The sequence below is a fragment of the Mus pahari genome, chromosome 11 (assembly GCF_900095145.1).
Source record: "Mus pahari chromosome 11, PAHARI_EIJ_v1.1, whole genome shotgun sequence".
NCBI lineage: Eukaryota > Metazoa > Chordata > Mammalia > Rodentia > Muridae > Mus > Mus pahari.
Genome location: NC_034600.1, coordinates 8,717,900 through 8,739,869, shown reverse-complemented (window position 1 = coordinate 8,739,869; position 21,970 = coordinate 8,717,900). Strand labels below are relative to the sequence as shown.

Here is a 21,970-nt window from a genome sequence, read left to right as displayed (position 1 = left end):
GGAGCAGGAGCAGGAGCAGGAGCAGGAGCAGGAGCAGGAGCAGGAGCAGGAGCAGGAGCAGGAGCAGGAGCAGGAGCAGGAGCAGGAAAAACCAGGACCAGAATCCAGAATCTTACTAGAAAGCCGGTTGGGGTTGGTCAGGAGAGAGAGAGTCAAAGCTAGTAGCTCCTCAGATATGAACATAAACAAATGTATTTTATGGCCAATCGTTACGCATTCAAACACACCATTTTTTAGTATAAGTGCTGTGAGAAGTTGATATCTTGTCATAATTCATGCTCATTGTTCCTTTAAGTAAAATATGTGTTTCCAGTTAGTTATTCTGTGTGAAATTGTACTTTAAAGGCAAGAAGACATTTTTGATAATGCACATCTTAAGACTTTTTCATTGAAGTTGCAAATTTAAATTCTACCTTTTTGTGCACTCTGACATTTTTTGTCTGGCATTTTCATTAATTTTGCGACATACATAAATGTAGCTGAAATGTTAACTGATCAATACTTTGTCTCTCTCGTGGAGCACCAGGGGTTCATTCCCCAGGGACCACACAGCCGAACAGAAATTAAATGTGTAAAATATCAAATGTTAATGTTAAACACAGCCGCACTTACGCTATAATGACAGAAAAGGCTAAAACAATTTCAAATGGACAGATGGTACCACAAATTATCTACAATCACATTTAAAGATGAAAGTTTGTCCTGTAAAATAATTCTCTAACGCACACTGAAGTGTGTCCTTTTACTGATAGCTCAGTTTTCTCGTTATTTTTGTGCTCATTACAGTGAGAAATGACAGTATTGAAAAGAACGAAAATATTCTCTCTCCTCTCCTCCCCCCCTCTCTCCTCCCCCCTCCCTCCTTTTCCCCTCCTTTTTTTCATTTTATACTCACTGACTTCTACAAGAACATAAACATCTGGTCAAGAGGCTGTTGAAAATTTCCAGGTCTACAATAGCTGATCCTAGCTTTAAGCACCACACACAGCAGCACTCTTAGAAAAATAATATTCATCAGAAAATTTAAATACCTAAGTCATAGCACTCAGAAACAAGGCTGTTCCCGAAGCCTGTGTGCCTTCCTTTTTCCATTCTTTCCCCACTGATTTAATCTCTGTTGCCTGCAACCCCAGTAACACAAGCAGAACTAGGGGCTGTGGCTGCCGTCCACATTTGCATGCTCATTGACACTGAGATGCAATATATGATCGTTTTCGCCATTTGACCTCACTCTTCTGCTGTTGTTTGTTGGAGAACTGAATTAGAATAGAAGACCAAAATGGAATAGGAAAAAATTATTTAAACATTAAAAAGCTTTCTGATCTGGGCCTAAAACAAGCTACTTAATGATAGAAATACAGACCCTTCATGAGGCAAGCTGCAGTTAGGAAAAATGGGACAAATGGGGCCAAAGTATAATAATAGACATAGTAGATACATAATAGATAATATATATAATAGATACAAATATATAATAATCTGTCAACAGGGAAGGATGGAGAGGATCTATCTGTGACAATGGGCCTGCGTAGGATCATCTAATAGAAATCAGTTCTTTTCAACAAACTGTCCTAATAAGGCTCTGCTCATGCAATGGCAACTTTGAAACATTTTGTTTTTAAGTACCTCATTTACTCTCGATAATATGGTTGAAAATCTTTCACAAGGTATTTTTCTCCATAATATTACAATTCTAAGATATACATTTCAACATCTTATATAGAAAAGAATATTTACCATGCCACGTAAGGCAAAGTACTTTATGTGCGCCAGTTTCTTCATCTTTATACTAGGAGAATAATAGAGTCTACATTATGGAGTTGTTGAAAACAACAAATTCTTAGTGAAAGTATTTTATGTATGTATATATAAACAAAAAGTCCTTGGTACATAGACTGTACCTGATAGATATTATATTTTATTCATATAAATCTTTTTATATCACTATTCAATCTATGCTTAAGTAGATTATTGGTAAGAGTAGTAATTGATAACCGAGTTTTAGGTTCATAAAAAAAACTTATAGGGAAAGTGCTTTGATGGTATTAACATGTTATTATGATTTAATAACCAGATTTATTATAGCAAACCCTTACTTATTTGGAGTTTCTCCACACAAGAAAAATTTTCAGATTGGCAGCCTCACAGAAAAGTTTTAGTTGGCCATTTATACTGGAAGCTCACTAAATAGGGAGCAGCCTTCAGCTGATGGGAGAGCCCATGAAGGCAGCTAACTCCTTCTCCTCCCGTCCCTGTAGATGCCAAGGCAGTGTGATGTTCTGGCTTATTACTTCAATCACATTCCATAAAGTACAATGCCTTTTTCTTTGTCATGATGAAATGGTTAACGTTGTCTCTTCACATGCTGTCATGTGCTTTCATGCTTGGCTTTAGCCTGTCTCCAACCTTTATTACCTGTGTTTTCTGGGCAAACGGCCTGCATTCGCCTTGTGTTTTCTAGGGCTGAACCTGTTACAAACTGGTTACTGGCTAAGGCAGACACTGCACTTTCTGCACTGCATTTTTCTTTCCAGTGTTATCACTGAGGGTAAGGTTACATGCAGGTGCGTGTTTCTCAGAGTTCCAGTGACTTCTTATTTAAGAAGCAAAAGAAGATTGTGAAAAAGGGCTACCATCTTGAATTAATTTTACAAATGACTTTTGGAATCTAGAAAAAGTTTATGAAGACTTAAAATCATGCTATAACGTCAAACAATCCACAACATGTTCCTGAATAAATTATATAATTATATACATTTTTATGTTTTCAAATTTCACAAACAGCTGTGGAAGATGGTGATAAATGGCAGCAGACATTTTAAATAAAGTTTTATTGTTATTATAAGGCCTCAAAGAACCTGAAAGTAATGATTTAAAATATATATAGAAATTCCCTATCACTTTACTTAAAACCATAATGCCTCTGTGCTAATGGAAAATTAGAATACCCCAATATGTTTATTAACTGAGCAGTATTATAAGGATCAGAGAGAGGGTCTTTTCATTTTTGTTTTTGTTTTATAAATAATGATGATCACCATCACTTTCTTTAAGGAGTTAACAAAGTGTCTACAGGAAGCAGGCTGCTAACTTTCTTGTAAGTTACGACACAAAGGGACATATGCAGTCTTTGTTCCTGTGCTCTTACATTAATGAGAATTCCATACAAGGGCTGTGAGGAGGACAGAGCTGTAAGAACTGAAAGCATACATTCACTTTAATGGCAACACTAAAAACTTGATTGTTTCTCTAATTAAGGCCTTCCTGTAAGCCCTCATACTATTGTCATATTTTACAAACCTGTCAGCTCAAGGAAACATAGGTGCTTATTTCCTAACAATCACAAAATAAAATAAAGAATTTCAGAAGATAGACCAATCAGCGACAGCATGAGTAGACGGCCCTGGCTAGCTGAGAGAAAGGGCCTTTTTAGATTTTTTGCCACTGCCATTGGTCTTGCCATCAGTTCTTATTAAATAATCCGTGTGAAGGGCACAGGATGAACCTTGTAAGGAGACTATTTGGGTCAACTACATTATCACTATGACTTTTTAAAAACTAGAAACCAAGAAACAACTTTTAAGCAGGTCGCATCCCTTTCTGCTTGACTCACATAGGAAAGCCTTACCAGCCAGTGTTCCACGTTCTGAGATGGTCCTGTTTTGACAAAACTTACAGAGTATTACGAAGTTTCAGTGAAGATGGTCAAGACTGTTTCCAATATCATTATTTTATACAGAGAACTTTTTTTGGCTCTCCTATTGGGATCTGGAATTTTACAATATGCAACATTTTACTTTATAAGTGTCAGAGAAAATTATAGTTTGGCTGAGATGTCTTGTGTTCCGGAAATCTGAGGAATATATTCTTGGATTCAAACCTTGAACAATCCATCAGGTTCCTGCCCACAGCAAATCTGTCCAGTCAAGTCTCAAAATAGGAGTTTTTAAATGGCTCTATCAACATAACTGTTACTATAGCCACAGAGACTTGGAGTTAAGATTACTGAAGCTGATGAATAACAATGGACAAGTAATACAGTATGCTCATACCACAAAAGCAGCAAGACTCCTTGGGGGCGAATCCCAATCAAAGCAACTATTAACGTAGTAGGCAGCGTTTACAAGCACTATGACGCAACGTTTTGTTCTGATAAAGTTTCTTAGAAGCAGCTGTAAAGAAAATAAAAAGAATATTAGAATTTATAAGACAGAAAATGATCAAATATCCAGTATAGTTCTTCAAGCTCATGGTGATTTAGAAAGGATCTATAAAGGAAATAAGGTCCTAGAGACCTACCAAGCTATTTGGCTCACCATTTAAAGAAAACAAAGAGACAATAGAAAGCAAGGAAAGAATTAAGGGGGATGCAAAATTTTGTAGCTAAATATATATTTAAAAATATGGTTTTCAAATAAGACAGTATATTTACTCATAAGACAAAAATCTTCTATTTATGAAATGCAGATCTTTATTCATTTTTGAACTCTTTGTTTTAAGATCAGCTAAATATTTAAATTCCAAGATATTTCAAAGTGAATTGGATATTTTGGAATATTTTGATTTAATCTTAGGTAAAAGCTTGCTTACTGTTGCTTATTATAGAAAACACCATGATTTTAAAAGTTTCTAATATTTTCTAGGATTGCTCCTGTCTTCAAATCACCCCTCCCTATACATTAAATGCACCCTATATTTTTTCATTATTTACCATAATTTTAGACTTAGAAAACTTTTCCAAGTATGTTGGAAAATCTCTTATTAGAAAAAGTATGTATGATAAGTGATGAAACTTAAAATAAAAACTGTAGTATGCCTTCAACAGTAAAAAGAATGTTTACAAACGATAATGTTTTTATAAAATTACATACAGAAACATAATTAAACTAATCCTATTTCTGCAAATTAATATATTGCTATCCTAAAGACATTTCAATATCAATCTGGTATTTTAAGAAAGCAGCCATGTGAAATTAACTGAGTTCAAATGGCAATATACTTTTATACAAGTGTAAAAATACATGCATACATGTGCAAGGCAGTTATAGCACATTTCTAAACCTGAAATTCTTCTCAGGAAGAGTCTGCTTGTGGAAGCTCCTTCTCGATTTCTAGCACCTTTCTAAGGAACAATTTTTATTATCTTTCTCTATAAATATAGATGAATGTAATATTGTGCTATATTTATATAGGCATTACATTTGTGACACACATTGATTAACACCAAAAGTTTCATTTCATGGCAAATTTATTAGATTAAAAATAAAAATACTTTAAAGTTTATCATGGCACAGAAAATTACCAAATATTTCACAATGAAAGTAAGATTAGTAAAATTATAGCCAAATAAGCACTTTTTACTTTAGTGTATTAAACATTATTTAAAAGGATAGGTATCACTTTTTCTTAACTTGATATTGAAGTAAATTTAAAGTTACTATTGAAAAATACCAAGCTTCCATTATAACAGCTTCATAAAAAAATCAGAATTCCTGATTTTTCTATTAATAGAAAATATCAGTGAAACTTACACTCTAGCTGATTGTTGTTAAAATCTAATTAAAAGATGGTCCCCTTACTGAATTAGAGGGAAGTGCTTTATTTGCTCTGCACACCTGCATCACACCTGTGGGTGGCCTGTGTGCATATTTGAACCTCAGGCCTTGGCGGTCTCAGTCACACACTCAATGACAATCAAACTGTAGTTTATGTGCCAAATGATCATTCCCTGGCTAATGTATAAGCACATGTCCATCAGATGCTGGACTTAACAGTATCCCTTCTCCTTTCTCACAACCCCCACTTAATGTATCATTTTGGTCTTGCCCTTGCTTGATCTTTTTGAGAAAAGAAGAGAGGAAAAGAAAAAATTAATACTTTTTTAAAAGCCAATTTCAATGTGTAGATGATGAAAATTTCCATCGACTTCCCCCACTCTAGACCTCCAAGGTTTATTTGAATTTACTTAGATGTTTTACAGCTACAATCAGTTCTTCCCAGAGGGGTTGATATTTCTTTGGTTTTTACCTGTTTAGAGAGTCTGTTTTCCTCTTCAATGTACTTCCGTTCTTTGGGTATTAATGTTCGTAAGCTGGCTTTCACCTATGCATCAACACATGTATCTGTTATGGGTTCATATATTACAACTGTTTACAAGTTTTGTGAGCAGTTTAATTTGCAATAATTTCTAAAGTTTCAAAGTCCTGGCTGCTGTGCTCATAAAATATAAATGTATACAGTTGCATATGCATGCACATCCCTCTCTCAAGCAGGCAGGCAAGCAGCAGCCAAGCATGCGGCAGTGGCGACAGCAGCGGCAGCAGCGGCAGCAGCAGGTCCCACTCTAACAGAAAGTGTGGGTGTGCCAGGCAGTGCCAGGAGCATATTCTCCAGGATACATCAAGGTTTAGAGAAAACTAGGAATGACAGAAATTCTCTACAAATCAGGAACAAAAGCTTTCATGAAACTGAACTCTTTAGCAGTACAAAAAAGCCAAAGTTAAGACTTACAGCATTAAAAATCACATCTATTTCAAGATAGATGACCCCCTTTGTTGGCCCTGTCAGCTGCTTGTTTTTCAAGACGTAGGCTTTCTGTTCACCATTTTGAATCTGCGGGAAAAGGACATGACAGCCGTCTGTCTTGTAGTCTCCACTGAATACGCTCCCCCAGTGACCTTTGACCCCCAGCTGCTGAAACTGACAGAGAACCCAAAACAACTGTGGCAATTCTGACAAGTACCTGTTCATTACCAGGATCAAGTCTGTCAAGAAAAATTAACTATCATGGGATTCAACATGGCCGTGCATTGAGTATGTTAAAAATTTTTAGTGTTCTTATTACAAACCTTGGTTGAGAAATGACAGACATAGAGCTGAGGTTTTTTTTCCCCTTGAGCAAAAGCAACACAGAAGAGTGTAGCAGGTGAATAAAACTTACAGACAGCAATGGTATAGCCACTCTGCCCAGAAAGTCGGCGCTCCGGTCACGATCTTCATCATAAACTGTCACTTCAAGAACTGAATGAATGTCTTTAATGTTGCTGCATAATAAACACACCCAAGAACAAAAGGAGACTCCATTAGTATGAAGTAAAGCAAGATATTTTTGAAATTTGAAATAGTACCAGTTATTTTGTATATCTTTATTTTTACGTGTATTATTTGCATACAAACAGATATGTCCCAGGCAAAGTAGAAGCTGATAGAATTTTCCATAATACATCTTAGATGACAACAGCAAGGGTCATATCATCTGGAACTTTGAAGACTATTATAATTTTCAGTTATATTCTTAATGACTTATCAGTTTTGATCTGGATATGCAAAGAATAAATTACAGGAAAAAATTGCTAAGGACCCCTGGCAATCTTTAGGCTTTTTTGTCTCTTCTCATTATAGCAGTGAATCATGCTATCTCATAACTCCCACAAAAATCATTACAAGGTTTGATTTCAGCAGAAATCACAATAAATTTTTGAACTATTTTACTGTTATAATAATATGACATGTCTATATTTTAAAGTTTTCACTAATATACTAATTAAGTTTCTGTTAGCGTCATAGCAAAACACAGAAAACAGGAAGGAGAAAATGTAGCATTCATAAGTATAATACTATCCCTGGATTTAGAAATGAAGTAATATTCCTGTAAATGCCAAAGACAACAACGATAATCATAGACTATGTGAGTTCTTCATATTTTTGTTTCAAGAAAAATAAGTGTCATTTATTTTTTGATCAGTTTACCAAGAAAATATGAATTAAGAGAAAACAAAAAAGAATATATTCATTATTGAAACTCTACAACCACACGTGCAAAGATGCTTTATCAGGGAACAATCAATTAATCGCTTTGATAATAATCAAACCTATTCATTCAATTATGCATTGTAGAGAAAACACTCTGCATAGGCCTCTGAGGAGTGTCAGCCTCCTGCCTGGGCTTTCATCTCTCATAAAAATGTGGAATGCCTTAAAAATAAATTGGTCAGATAATTGAACCTGATTAATTACTGGTTCTTAAGCAGAGACATTATAAGGAATTAATGAGGAATTTAGCAATTTTTCATTTACAAGACATAAAACCACGTTGGAAATCTGTTAAGTACTTCTGTTTGGAGAGTTTTCTTTGTGGAGTTCATTCTCTACAGTCCAACTTTTAAAAAGGGACAAGAAGCTGCTTCTACAGTGAAGCATGCACAGGTTTTACAAAGTGGAAAAGATTTATAAACTTTTTAAAACAAAAGGGAAATTAACTCAGAGGTTGTTTTGAGATATTGGACAATGGTTAATCTTATTGTGCTGAGATGAAACAAGCCCAAAGTAAGCGTCTGTCAGTCCCCGACTGGACTGTTTGCTGATTTCAGAGATGGAACAAACAGAGCTTTGTCCTTCTTGGTGTCAATGCAATTGGGAAGATTTTCAATAGAAAGAATAAAAGGAAGAAGCGGTATGCAGATTCAGTGATGGGAGCAAAACCTCAGTCAGGCCACATAAAAAGCACAATGGAAAAAAGTCCAGTGGAAACACAAAAAAGGAAATCCCCCTGTCCAAGTCTCATTCTCCAGAAATTTGGAAATCCATAATTAGCAAAGGCAGGGCAGATGTGCTGAGTTGTGAACCAGAGAACACACACACACACACACACACACACACACACACACACACACACACACACACACACTCATCTCAGGGTGAACTATATTTTTAAACCAGTTCTAAAATAAGCACAAAGTAACAGTTACTTACAATGTGAACACTTTGTTCCACTCAGGATTGAGGTTTTTGTACACAGTGTGTGTTAGCAGCCTATCATTGTTCAGTTCTACTACACAAAATGGATCACTTTTACCTGCAAGAGATTTGGGGTAATGAAAAAAACACTTAAAGCACCTGCATTAATGGTAGCATGATCACATCCATTATGATCCCAATCCTCCCCCCAAAAGGCTTATAATAAACAACAAATGAAAAAGCTTACAAGTTAAAAAGGAATCTCATTAAAACAGATGTAACTAGATATTTAGTAATTGCTATGATTTACAGTGATTTAGAACTTGGGACCAAAGTATATAGCTTGATTTTTGACCTTTAGTAATTTTAAATAAAAACCAATATGATGGCTGTTATGAGGAAATGTGGTGTGCTTACCCTGTATGTGTTCTTTGGGTTTATTATGACCTTTTAAACTGTTCAGTCAATTTAATTTTGCAGTTATACTTTTGAACTTATCTTATTTACTAATAACCTGTCAAAAGGATTTCCAAAGATGTTTATTGTGAAAAAATGGTTATATTGCCAAGTGATACCACTTTCATCTGCCCCTGGCTGAGTTGCTATCCCCTAAGATATCCATGGGATTCACCAAAAGGTAAATTAGAACCCACGAGGCTGAATAAGTCTGCTGTTTGGAACTTAACATCCACAGGCAATCTGCACTTCTTTTCTTTTAATGTTCTCTGAAAAAAAAGGACTTGAATGATACCCATTCTTAGACACTCTGCTCTGTCATACTTAAATCATGCACTCTACAGTTACATTTTGGGGTCTCCTCGATTTTTCTGTCATCCTTGTCTCATCTTATAAAGTCATAGAGTAGCTCTGTGAGAGTGGTGTGAAGAGTGTTGGAGCGGTAAGTGATGTGTTTGATACCTTATGTAAATGACAAATGGGATCAATATTTACACAACGCTAGCCACAGGTCATATCTTTTAAACTACAGTATTGATTTAGACTATATAAGAGGTTAATGTGCATATTATTAACTTTAATGATAAAGAACAATTGTTTTAAATGCATTGTGAACTGAAGCCACAGTAGTTTACACTTTCGAGAAAGCTTAAATATCATTCAAGGTTTTCAATTAATTTTTAATGGGAAAGAATTTATTAGCTACCAGGGACAGTGAAGCTATATATTCTCACACAGGAATATATTTATTTTTCATAGGATAATACTCAAATGAGAGGTACAAGATTTAATTCACCTTTAATTTATCAATTTTATACTAAAAAAAGATTTAGTATATATGTGTTAAATCAGTAATCTCACAAAACCCAATATAATTGCACAATTTAGCATTATGGTAGTATTGAAATTTGATTTCTTCAGAATGCTTTTCAGCAAAGAATAGAGAACTGGTTTGCTTTAATGTCTGGTGAAAACTGAATATTACATGCTTTTTGTTTTTTATTTTTTTGTTTTGTTTTTTTGTTTTTGTTTTTGTTTTTTTGTTTTTTGTTTTTTGTTTTTTTTGCTACCCTGGTTTGTAGATCTGACCCTTACCTCCACTGCTCTCATCTCGAACTCCTGCACACCATCAGAGACAGTGTAGAAAATATTTTGTTCATTAAAACACATTATAATCAGTTTCATTGGGCAGTTTAATAGCAATTTTCTTTCATACAATTCTGATGCTAGCATACAAATGCAACCACAGATACCTTTTGGAAAATGTTTATATACAAATGTCTAGGCAAAAATTTCTCCAATAATAATGCCACATCTTAGTCATCAACAGGTTACAAACATCAGACAATATGTAATTTTGATTATAGATTGACAAATCTTCATTCCTTCGTTGTGATGTTTCTATTTGCTAGAGAAATAGCAATGTATAAAACAATTGAAATAACTCCTGTGCTCATGGATTTTGTATCGAAGATGATTCCATTTCAGTGTGTTTCAGGCGATAAATACAGAATCTCGAGGTACTGAAGAATGTGTCTTGCTGGAAAGACAGCATATGTAATGAAAGCGGTACCAGAGGAAGGAGCTGTGCTTGGCCTAGAGGAGCAGATACTGAAACGCAGAGAAGCGGCTGTGTCTGCTTTGCTGGCAACACCCTGAAAGGCAGAGTGACTGAGGCAGTAGATTGGGAATGTGTGTACTAGATGATAGGCAGGGGTAAGTACAGTGGCAGGCCTCTCAACAACATCCTACAGGAGAGGTCTGTGGAGAAATTTGAGTTGAAGGATGGTGTGAGCTGATACTATCTGAAGAATAAGGTAGAGCAGGCAATGAGAGCACTAGGGAAAGCAGTGAGGACCAGTTCAGTGATCCAGATGCTAAACAGTAACTAGATTCTGAGTGTCTTTTGAAAATAGAGGCATCATAATTTTACCAATGTCAGCACTAAACACTCTAACATGTCTTTATATCTAGTATAATATCTAATATGGTATTTCTTGCCGATGGAAAATGGTTCACCAGGCTTAGCTCAGTCACATTTTATTTGGGATTGTGGGTAGAAAAAGCAGTCAGAAACAAGCCTCATTTCTAGTCTCCTTATGTCTAGAATTTGGGAAAGGAGAGAGAAGAAAATCTGTTTAAAATAACTACAACCAACTAAGAAATGCTGAGAGTGGAAGGAATGGGCTTCCCCAAGGAAGAGCACAACGATTGCTTGTCTCATACCAAACAATCATATACCTGAGTAGAACCGTATAGACTGAGTAGGTTGTATTTATGTATCTTTTTATAGTATAAGAAATTGACGCAATGTCGTCTTGAAACACAATAGTGAACCAAATCATCAGTTATCTAATAATAGTTTTCACTGACTCAGAAAGTTCCCTTCTAATGCTGTGTGTTTAAGGGCAAGTACAAACTAGCATCACTTTCAATAACAGCAAAGAACAGTACCAAATTCCATCCATTCAGAATGAAAAAGCATACTTTATAGTTTTATTTTTATAGAACCAGTTACAAGCAGTGTGCTGATTTGGCTTGCTAAATGCTGCTTTAAAATGATGGCCTTTTGACTCCTTAAATTTTCAGGCTTGATTATTGCCACTTAAGCAACTATCAGAGAAACACTAGAGGTGAACCAAATCATCAGTTATCTAATAATTATTCACTCCTTTTGTGTTTTTATCATTCTATTTTGCTTCTGTAAGCATTTCTCTGCTTGCTAAGAGTACCTGAGTGGGTTACCTGTGGGATACAGTACTGATGTAGACTATATTCTGCAATGTGCATGGTGTTCTTCAATAACACATGACTAGAAGTGCAAGAAATGCAGTCAGTAGCCAATGTTGAAATGCATTTTACTTCAAGTTTTTACTAACCAAAAATCTTAATTATAAGAGATTATAGAATCTCTTATATACTTCTTATTCACTTTTGTCCTAAGCCCAAGGCAGAACTATGGAGTACTAATAGTCTTTTCCAAAATATTAACTTCAAGTATTTTGATGACAAAAATATAGAATGCATTCCTTAGAAATGTAACAAACTGAAGACCTTGGAATTGATAGGAGACTGAAATTGTAGCAGTGCTGTGTGGTAGAAGTGGAGTTGATTGCTTTAGCTGCAGTGACAGCTACCACAGAATCTTGCCTTCCTAGAGAACATGCAATTTCCAATGTTGACAATTTTCTAAAGAGAACTGGGAGTGCTTTCTGAAGTATTCATTACTTATTGAGTGCCTGCTTTGCTCACCCCAGAATTATGATTAAGACATAGCTGAGATCTCAAAGCATGCACAGTTTAGTAGACATGATAGACATGTAAATACATAATTATTATGCGGCATTGCAAGCAGTGTTATAAAGGGAAGTGAAGAGTACAGGAGTGATGAGAAGGAAGGCACATAATTTTGTAATTATGGGACAGGAAGAGGAAGCAGAACTTTCCTAGGGGAGCAGACCTCATGATCTGTGACGATTGGGCAGGTTTGCCAACCATTTTTTATTTAAGTAAAGAACCATCACAAAAGTGAACTTCATGACAATTTATAATCAGGAATATGTCATTTAAATCAATTTACATATCTCTTTAATAATGTCTCTATTACATAAAAACCTACAAATGAAAACATAACTCATAAAAAGACACTTTAAACTACTATTCCTGGATATTTGTCCATAATCTAGTTAAAAGCTAAAAGCCAATTCTTTTCCTATGGAATTTTAATAAGAAAAGGAATCTCCCAAGTGAATTAACACTAGGGTGTCTTTTACCCCTTAACATAAAACTAAATTGGCAATGGATTCCATTACTTCATTCTTTTTAAAATAAATCCATTTTAAAACAACAACAAAAAAGAGATATCAGGATAACTCCAGTAGGCATCTTTCCTGGGAAGTTTTAAAACTACACCATGGATTAATAAAGTGATTTCAATGGCTAATTTTCCCTTTTGTCCTTACTCTTAAGGATCATAACCCTGACACACTGGTGAAAACGTGTGTGGAAATCTGCATGGTGCACTGTTCAGTTGCTATCTGTTTTGTGTCACATTGTGACTTCAGCTTTTTGAAACCAGTAATGAGTATTAAAGTCACCAAATGATACTGAGAGATATTCCTGCTTCCAGAGCAGGGCAGGAATCCTGATACATCAGTGGTAGGCTTTGTCCAGGGTCATTTAACTGCTGACAAGTGGCATAGTTTGCTAGATGTAGTGTGTCACAAAAAAAAGTGGGGGTGGGGAGGACTTAGTGATCATCTCTTTGTAGTCATGTCTTTGAAAACACAGAAGGCTTTTAGTAGCATGAAAAGCAATTCATACCCATGGGGAGGGGGCTTTTATTTTGAGCCTACCTTGCATTTATTAAGCACTTTGGTTTAATTTCCTCAATTGCTACATATTGCAATGACTATATTTTAATCTTAAAAATGTATAATCAAGGTTGCCATCTGTCCTTTCTGCAAACTTGAATTTCAATAATGATATGTAACAGTGTCATTGCTGAGGGAATTCCACAGGGTCTCTTAGAACAAAAAGCAATGTATGTTGAGATTTCTTCCAATCTTTTTTTTTACTACTGGAAGTGGAGCTTTGACCCTAGGCTTTCTCATCAACTGACCTAAACATATTTTAAGCATCTGATTGGTAGAATTACATTAACTGGCACTCTTTAGTAGGTCCCCTCAGGGCTTCATCTGGAAGTGAGTATTAATAACAGGGTTTCTCCTTTCTTTCTAAGTTATGAAGCAGGGAACTTTCATTGTGGTAAGGAAATTGACACTCTAGAGCTGTGGATGTCAATTTATTAGACCTAAAACACCTTTTATTTTCCTACTGAAAATCTTATAATGCTCTTTTAACTATCATAAAATGAAAGTGGAGCAAAAAAAAGTGGAGCAATATAATCTTGAAATTTAACTATTACAAAAGAAGAATAAATAGAATTTGGTTCACAATAAAACCATACACTGGGTTATTAAACAAATATTTATTGAATGTCTACTATGTGCCAAAACATACAACCAGGGGAGAGGAAGTTCTTTTTCTTTTCTTTTTCTTTTCTTTTCTTTTCTTTTCTTTTTTTAAAGATTTATTTATCATTGTTTGTAAGTACATAGCTGTCCTCAGATGCACCAGAAGAGGGCATCAGATCTCATTACGGATGGTTGTGAGTCAACATGTGGTTGCTGGGATTTGAACTCATGACCTTTGGAAGAACAGTCAGTACTCTTAACCTCTGAGCCACCTCTCCAGCCTGAGGAAGTTCTTTTTCTTCTTAATTTAATTGTATAAAGGTGGAGTAATGAAGGTAAGTATTGAATATAAATAATTAGAAGGTTGTATGATGATGTGCTAAAGAGTGAGATACAAGTTAATGGAAACAGAAAAATAAAGAATACCGTGTTAGAAAGGTATGGACAAGAACCACAATTTATACATTGCATTCAGTAATTGTAGTAAGACTGTAAAGATGAGGTTTGGGCAAAAAAAAATCGAAAGAATTGGAGAAGAGCCAAGTTGACATATGAGAAAAGTTGCCTTGAACATAGAAGTTTCTAGAAGAAAAGCTTGGTGATTATGAGTTTATGGCATGGTTAATATAAGATGTCAAATAAGTAAGGACAGCAACTATGAACACACTAATCTTCAGCATGCATTATGTAATGGCAGTCATGCCAAAGCTTGATTAAATCATGGTTTTCAATCTAAAGAAACATGACACAAGACATGGAACAATTTTCATCATATAAGCTTGGGTAAACTTTTATACAGCATTCAGCATTTTCAGCTCCAAGCTACTAAACATCAAAAGTGCTCCCCTAAATTTGCTTCAAATAAAATTCCTTCAACAATGCCATGAATACTCACAGCAAAGTATTACCCTGCTTATCATTTGGGAATCATGGCCCATTAGTAACATTTATTTTATAAGTTGGCCATAGGAATATTTCAAAAGCATTGATCTCAAAAGTTTTTAAGGTATGGTATAACCATTAAAATTACTGCTCTAGAAATGTAGAAAGTGACAACAAAAGGTTATTAATTCAATGTGGATAACAATAATAAACCCATGTGATATAAACAGGAGAGAGATCAACTCTTAATGCAGACTTTAGAAATGTATATTGTATGATTATGGGAGAAAATATTGTAAAGCTGAGTGACATATTAGCACTGTTATAGAGATTTTTTCTTCATCCATCTCTAAAAGTATCTTGGAGATATCCCCAAATTACCACACCACACTTCAGACAAAACTAAGAGCAGTAGACAGCTATGTTATGTTTCTCTTAACTCTGTAATCTCCCTTGTAATCTAGAACTAAGTGGAGAAGAGAGTCATAACTTCATGGAGCTAGAGGCATTGTTGAATCCAAAAACCGAACCATTCTGATAGACTCCAGAAGTTCAGAATTTATAACCAAAGAATAGCAAGAGAAAAAAGAAAATTGAGAAACAGGAACACAAAGAAAAGGAAGACCATGAATCTGTAAAATTAAAAAAAAATGCCTACAAAAAATTATGTATGAGCACTTACAAGCTTACATTACATAGAAAACTTTCATTTTAAAATTTATTTTGCATAGAATCATATAAATTACTTCATCTATAGTAAGTATAAAATACATTAAACTCTTTGTCACAGCCTTCCTAAATATTTCAGACTCTCCTGCAGAAATTATGGCAGTTCAGATTAGCTTCTCTATAAGTAAATTAATTAGCTACAGAGACCTCTTTCAATGCAATAAAACCCTTTAAACTTAAAAATTAGCATAGTATTAGGAGATTAAGCTTTTTTAAAACCCCCCTCTCAATCAAAGGAAATACAAATGAAAATTATCACTGTCAAGCCTCTGCTCTTACAATGATGTTTTTTATATTCTGCTAAAAAGCTCATTCAGTACTGTTATTTAGCTTGTAACTATTACCTCAGAATCTGATGGTTTTATGACACGTTATGGAAAAGTTACAAATTTTATCCTGGTAACCAGGAGTCATCCAGACTCTTCTTCAATAGTTTCAATGATAGAGATTTTTTTTTCACTGGAATTTCTGATTTATTTTAGAATTATAATTTTTGGACAATGTTTATTTCTGTTGAGAATAAAATTATGTATCTATGACTCTTAGGTTTATCTTCTGTACTAATTTTAAAATCCAATTAAAATGATAGGTATAAAATAAGGGTACAGCCTCTGCCATTAAATATGTGATAAAGGGACCTGACCTCCTGTGCAGGATATATGGCTGGCTGAGCATTAATTTGAACCATCTTGTAGACTCCATTCCTATAGTACACAGAGGCCTTGAAGCCCAGAATGCTATTTCTAGGATCTCTTGCAGCTAGAGATACATACATGCATACATGTATACATATGTATGTATATATACATATATGTGCATACATATGTCTATGTGTATGTGATTTATCTTGTGTGAATCAAGTGTAAATACCTAAGATAAGCTACTAGAATTCAGTTAACTGTAACCATGTAATATTTTGCTTTTGAGGACAATGGATATGAGCTAAATTAGCTGTTATCAGTTTCTTTTTAACTTGTTAATATGGTAGAAGAAACCACTTCTCATTCTTCCATAAGACATCAGTGCTAATCTCTGCAGAACAAGAACAGAGTCTATGTTTTTCGGTCCTTTCTGCCGCCAAAAGAGTTTCTGACTTGCTTAATGTTCTAAACTAAACCCCCTTCTGATTAAATTTTGCTTATGTATTATGGATTTCTATTTTATTTTTATGAGTTTTCTATATGTGTGAATACGAGTATCGCAGTGTCTATATGTTTTCATTTGCATTTTCTTTTACTCTTTTTTCTGTTTGTTTGTTTTATCCTATTCATGTTTCCTTGTATTATTATCATTATTATTATTATTATTATTAATACCTATTTGTTTTCTAATGAGAATGAAGGAAGGAAGGAAAGAGAGAGAAAGAGAGAGAGGGAAGGAGAGAAGGAAAGAAAGAAACGAAGAGAGAGTATGGATTTGGTGGGTGCAGAGAGCTGGGGGAATTTAGAGGAGGGAAACCGTAATTACAATATATTGTATGAAAAAAATCTGTTTTCAATAAAATAAAATAAATTTGCTAGAAAGAAGGCTCTTTGGACATGAATCTTGGCAACTACTACTTGGCTAGCTCCTGCCTATACTTTCCCTAGGATAGAGCTTTGCATTGACCCCCACCCCCGCCCACCAGTGTCTGTCTTCTGCACTGTAGTTATCAAGTGGCCTTAAAGTAAGGACCCAGATGTGCATGGCTGCTCTTCTGTTTATGAGCTGGTGTGTGTGTGTGTGTGTGTGTGTGTGTGTGTGTGTCTGTGTCTGTGTCTGTGTGTGTCTGTGTGTGTCTGTGTCTGACAGAGAGAGGGAGAGAGAGAGAGACAAAGACAGAGAGACAGAGAGAATTAGCTAGTTTTACAATCTCTCTACTCTTCAGTTTTCAAAATTATTAAAAAACTAGGATAACAATAGTTTTTACTCACATTATTTTGAGATTCATTCTGATAACCTTTGTGTCAAATTCAAAGTATGTTACATGATAGGGGCTCAAAAATTCTAGTTATTATTATTAGTAGCAGTATCATTTTCTTCAATCAATTGACATCATTATAAATCCCAAGATTAAAGTATATTTCAGTTGAAAATGCATTGAAATCACCTGCTAATGGTCTTTTTGATGAATAACTGACAATGAAGTATCATTCTCGACATTTGACTTTCATTCACAATAACAAGGGATAATAAATGCATAATTCATTTTTTCTAATGCTTAAACCCAGCTGTAAGCTTTAAGTATTTCTTTTATTTTCTACCATTAAAGCAAAAATCCCTACTTTTAACCATGTAAGACATTTGATTTATATTTTGATATTTATTTTATTGAATAAACTATATTATTTCACTATATAAATACATATGCACAAACATTAACAGCATAAAGTAATATAGCAACATACATATATATACACATATATGCATATGTGTGCATATATATGTATATATACATATAGAGAGACATATAAAATGTTTATGGTATTTTTTGTTTATGTAGTTTAGTCTTATATAAATTAATCAACTTGTCATCCTGGCAATTTTGATAACCAAGTAGTCAATTATATTGTCAAAGTTATTAGTAAATAAACAGTGTGGACCAAAAACAGAGGCATGAATCCTCCTCACAGTATCCCCCATTGACATCAATCCTTAAATCACTCTCTTGGGCTTGACTGTTCAGTGATTTAGGATTCTAACTATAGGATTATACAACTCAAATATTTCTGTAGTAAATGGCTCTCTCTTTTGCCCTTAGAAACTCTCATAAATTCAGATCTTCTCTGCAGTGTTTCTTGGATCCATTATTGTTCTAAGACGTGAATGTCTTATTTATATAATTATAGCTTAGTGTATCAAAAATTTAAAGACTAGTTTAACTTAAATCAGCTGCAGCATCTTGCAACTTCCTTAGCACTGAGGGAGATCCTGAGGCTGGTTTTACATGCCACAGCAGCACTTCCCTCTTTCTTCACTCAAAGGGTCATTTTGTAATATTGTTTCTGTAGAACCTGATGAATTATTTTATCATATTTCTTCCTTTCCCATTGATAAGGAGACTACCATTTTCTCAGCACAGAGTCCTTCACCTCTAGGGCATATCAAACCCAATTATTAGTTTCTTTGTGATTCCCACCTATTCTTTCAGAGCAGAATCTTCTAACCATGTGACCTGCATATGAATCACATGTGATTTCCGTAATTCCATTTGTAGCACTGGTTCAGAAACAGGCTATTCCAGCATTCATGCTAAATTATGCCTTTCCTTTATGTTTTTAACATATTTGATAAGAATGGCTTAGTGTTAAAAGGATACTTTCCAATTTCTGCATTTACAGTCTGAATTTTTTAAAAATGCAATACTAAAAGAAAGCAAGTTCCTGGTGAGTGTAGTGTGTGGCACAAGGGGGCAGAAGACCCAACTGCTGCAGGTTCTGAAGCTTCTGGGAGCTAGTTTCATTCTTAGCAAATATCTGAAGAACATTAATGCATTTATCTCATGTGAGTTTGCACATATAGATATTTTCTAAATCAGGTATATTATCATAACAAGAATGCCTTCTTATGCTTTATGAATTAGATAAAATATTTAATCAAAGTATACTGCTAAAAACATGTATATTAAAAAGCAAATGGAGACATTAACTTACATCATGGACATAAAGCATACTTTGGAAACAGTTCAATTTTTTGATATTTATTCTATGTATCAACAAATACAATCTTTCTTTTCTTATTTAATTAGATATTTTCTTTATTTACATTTCAAATTTTATCCCTTTTCCTCATTTCCCCTTGGAAAGCCTCCCTCCCCTCCACCCCCTGCTCACTAACTCACCCACTTCTGCTTCCTGGTCCTGGCATTCCCCTACACTGGGGCACTGAGCCTTCACAAGAACAAGGGCCTCTCCTCTCATTGATGTCCCACAAGACCATCCTCTGCTACATATGCTGCTGGAGCCACAGATCCCTCCATGTGTACTCTTTGGTTGGTGGTTTAGTCCCTGGGAGCTCTGGGGGTACTGGTTAGTTCATATTGCTGTTTCTCCTATGGAGCTGCAAACCCCTTCAGCTCCTTGGGTCCTTTCTCTAGCTCCTCCATTGGGGACCTTGTGCTCTGCCCAATGGATGACTGTGTGCATCAATTTCTGTAACAAATATAATCGTAAGATAGTAAATAATGGCAATACCTTCATAGCTATAAATTATTTTACTCTCTTATCTGGTCCATTCAGTGGAGTGGTGTAGGTTTTAAAGGATGCATATTTTCTCTTCTTCCATCATAGATTTTAACTAATGATCATAAAATGAAGACAATGCTTATCGGACACTGTCAGCATAATTACATGACAATGGCAACTACAGGTCCGTGTTGCTAAAACTCATACTGCTACAATGCCATGGGGGAAACAAGATGGCACCCTCTTTCAACAAGACAACAGGATTTGGAAAAGCATTTGACGCAACAACAAAATGTATTTTGTACAATTTGCTAAATGAACTCACTGATTATTTTTTAAGGAGAGTGTATTATTTAAAGGCAGTCTAATATTTATAATATTATATATACAATATATATTATATATAGTATACCTTCATGCTACAAATATCTCCAACTGGCCATAATAGTTTTCAGGAACTGACTTGCTTTTTCTCTTCTACAGCCTGCTTTTTCATTTTCTTTTTCAGAATAGACCCATAATGTTTAGAGGACATACCAAGAATAATAAATCCCAATCTCTGCATATAATATACCTTCATGACACACTCAAGCTGGAAATCATAGGAACCAATAAAAATGTAGGCAGCTACTGATAATGAGGTCAGAAATACAAATAAATTTACTTTTAATGAAGACTGGAGGCACAGTAATCACAGTGTTCAAATTCATTTCATGCATATCTCATTTGCTTCGTAGCTGATATTTACCACGCAAGTCTGTGAGAAAGTAGAGACCTAAGATGCTCCAGATAAATGGCTCAATTAATTGTACAGAGGTAGACCTCTCTGAGCTGAGCCAGAGCTGTGAGCTCTTTATTAAAAGCACTATTCTGTAGCCCCTAACCTTGTTCCTTGACTCCTCTCTGGTTTCCAATTTAAACAAGTCCCCATGCGGCCTGCTCTAAAGGGCTTTGTCTCCCTGTCATTGTTAAGAGAGCTGAGGCATCCAGGAAGTGTGAAATCAGACCTCATGAGTTGAACGGTTCCCCAGGGAACGCTGGACTGCCGCAGAAGGTCAAAGTCATGGGCCGGTCCATCTAAAAGTGTCTGATCGCTGGTCTGTGACACAGCAAGTTGGGGGTGGGGGCTAGACTGAAGAGGACTGCAATTGAACACATCTTAATTAAAGCCCACAGACAGCAAAACAAAATGTTTTCTAGGCAGCCTGTCAAATGGGGCTTAAATTTAGCTCTGCTAATGAATCTGAGCTGCTCACTGTTATTTTGTAAGATAATAAGACTCTCATCTCAGAGGCCTATTTAAAAAAAAAAAAAATCTGTAGCGTGTCTTTTTATGCTGTTTGTTACTTAAATATTTTTCAACAATGAAGACAGTTTTCCAAAAGGAAAACATGGAAAAAAGTATATGCAAATAAAGGGGGCACTAAACATTTCTTTTTAATAACTACTTGTTTTCTAGACTATGAGGCTGATATACTACAAGTCTTTTATGAACAGCTTAGTTTAGGGAGAAATGTTCAATTAATGGTACAATTGTAATGACTATGAATCATAAATCCCCCTCCTTCTATTACTTCCTGAAAGAAATGGTACACTCATTTGCAAAGTCAGTCGACCTGGGACAGGACAGTTTTGTGTGGGCTCCCTTTAACACAGTGGCAAGGTAGAGCAGCTTCTCAAAGGTCCACAGTTCTCCCATATCACTGTTTCTGAAGCTGACCAGCTGGTCTCCCCGGAGAGGCTGTGACCTCTTCCTCAGGAGAGAAAAAACAAAACTCACAAACAATAACAACCAAACCTCCTACAACCCTGGTAAAATGAGGAGGGGGTGTGGAACCACCACAGCCCAGAGCAAAACTGAGAGAAGGGTTGCTGAGCAGAGCTCACAATCTGGAGCAGGTGGGAGCAAGAGCTGAGGAAGAGAACTCATCACCAGTTTAAAGATAACTCACAAAATTTTCTTCAAAGAAAGTCTCACTCAATACAGAAGATGTGAAATGCTCTGTTACAAGTAGAAATTAGGCTTCT

At 35.3% G+C, this 21,970-nt stretch overlaps 1 protein-coding gene across 4 annotated transcripts in view; it reads right to left on the bottom strand.

The window, feature by feature from the left end:
- The window catches only part of Mctp1 (multiple C2 and transmembrane domain containing 1), a 595,681-nt gene that overhangs the window by 177,398 nt on the left and 396,313 nt on the right, over nucleotides 1-21,970 (bottom strand). For all 4 annotated transcript variants that reach the window (XM_029544133.1, XM_029544132.1, XM_029544131.1 and 1 more), the window contains 5 exons: nucleotides 8,752-8,854; nucleotides 6,941-7,043; nucleotides 6,511-6,612; nucleotides 6,028-6,102; nucleotides 4,053-4,172 (listed from right to left, as the gene is read on the bottom strand). In XM_029544133.1, coding sequence (XP_029399993.1) covers nucleotides 4,053-4,172; nucleotides 6,028-6,102; nucleotides 6,511-6,612; nucleotides 6,941-7,043; nucleotides 8,752-8,854 — 503 coding nt within the window. The remainder of the gene's footprint in view (nucleotides 1-4,052; nucleotides 4,173-6,027; nucleotides 6,103-6,510; nucleotides 6,613-6,940; nucleotides 7,044-8,751; nucleotides 8,855-21,970) is intronic.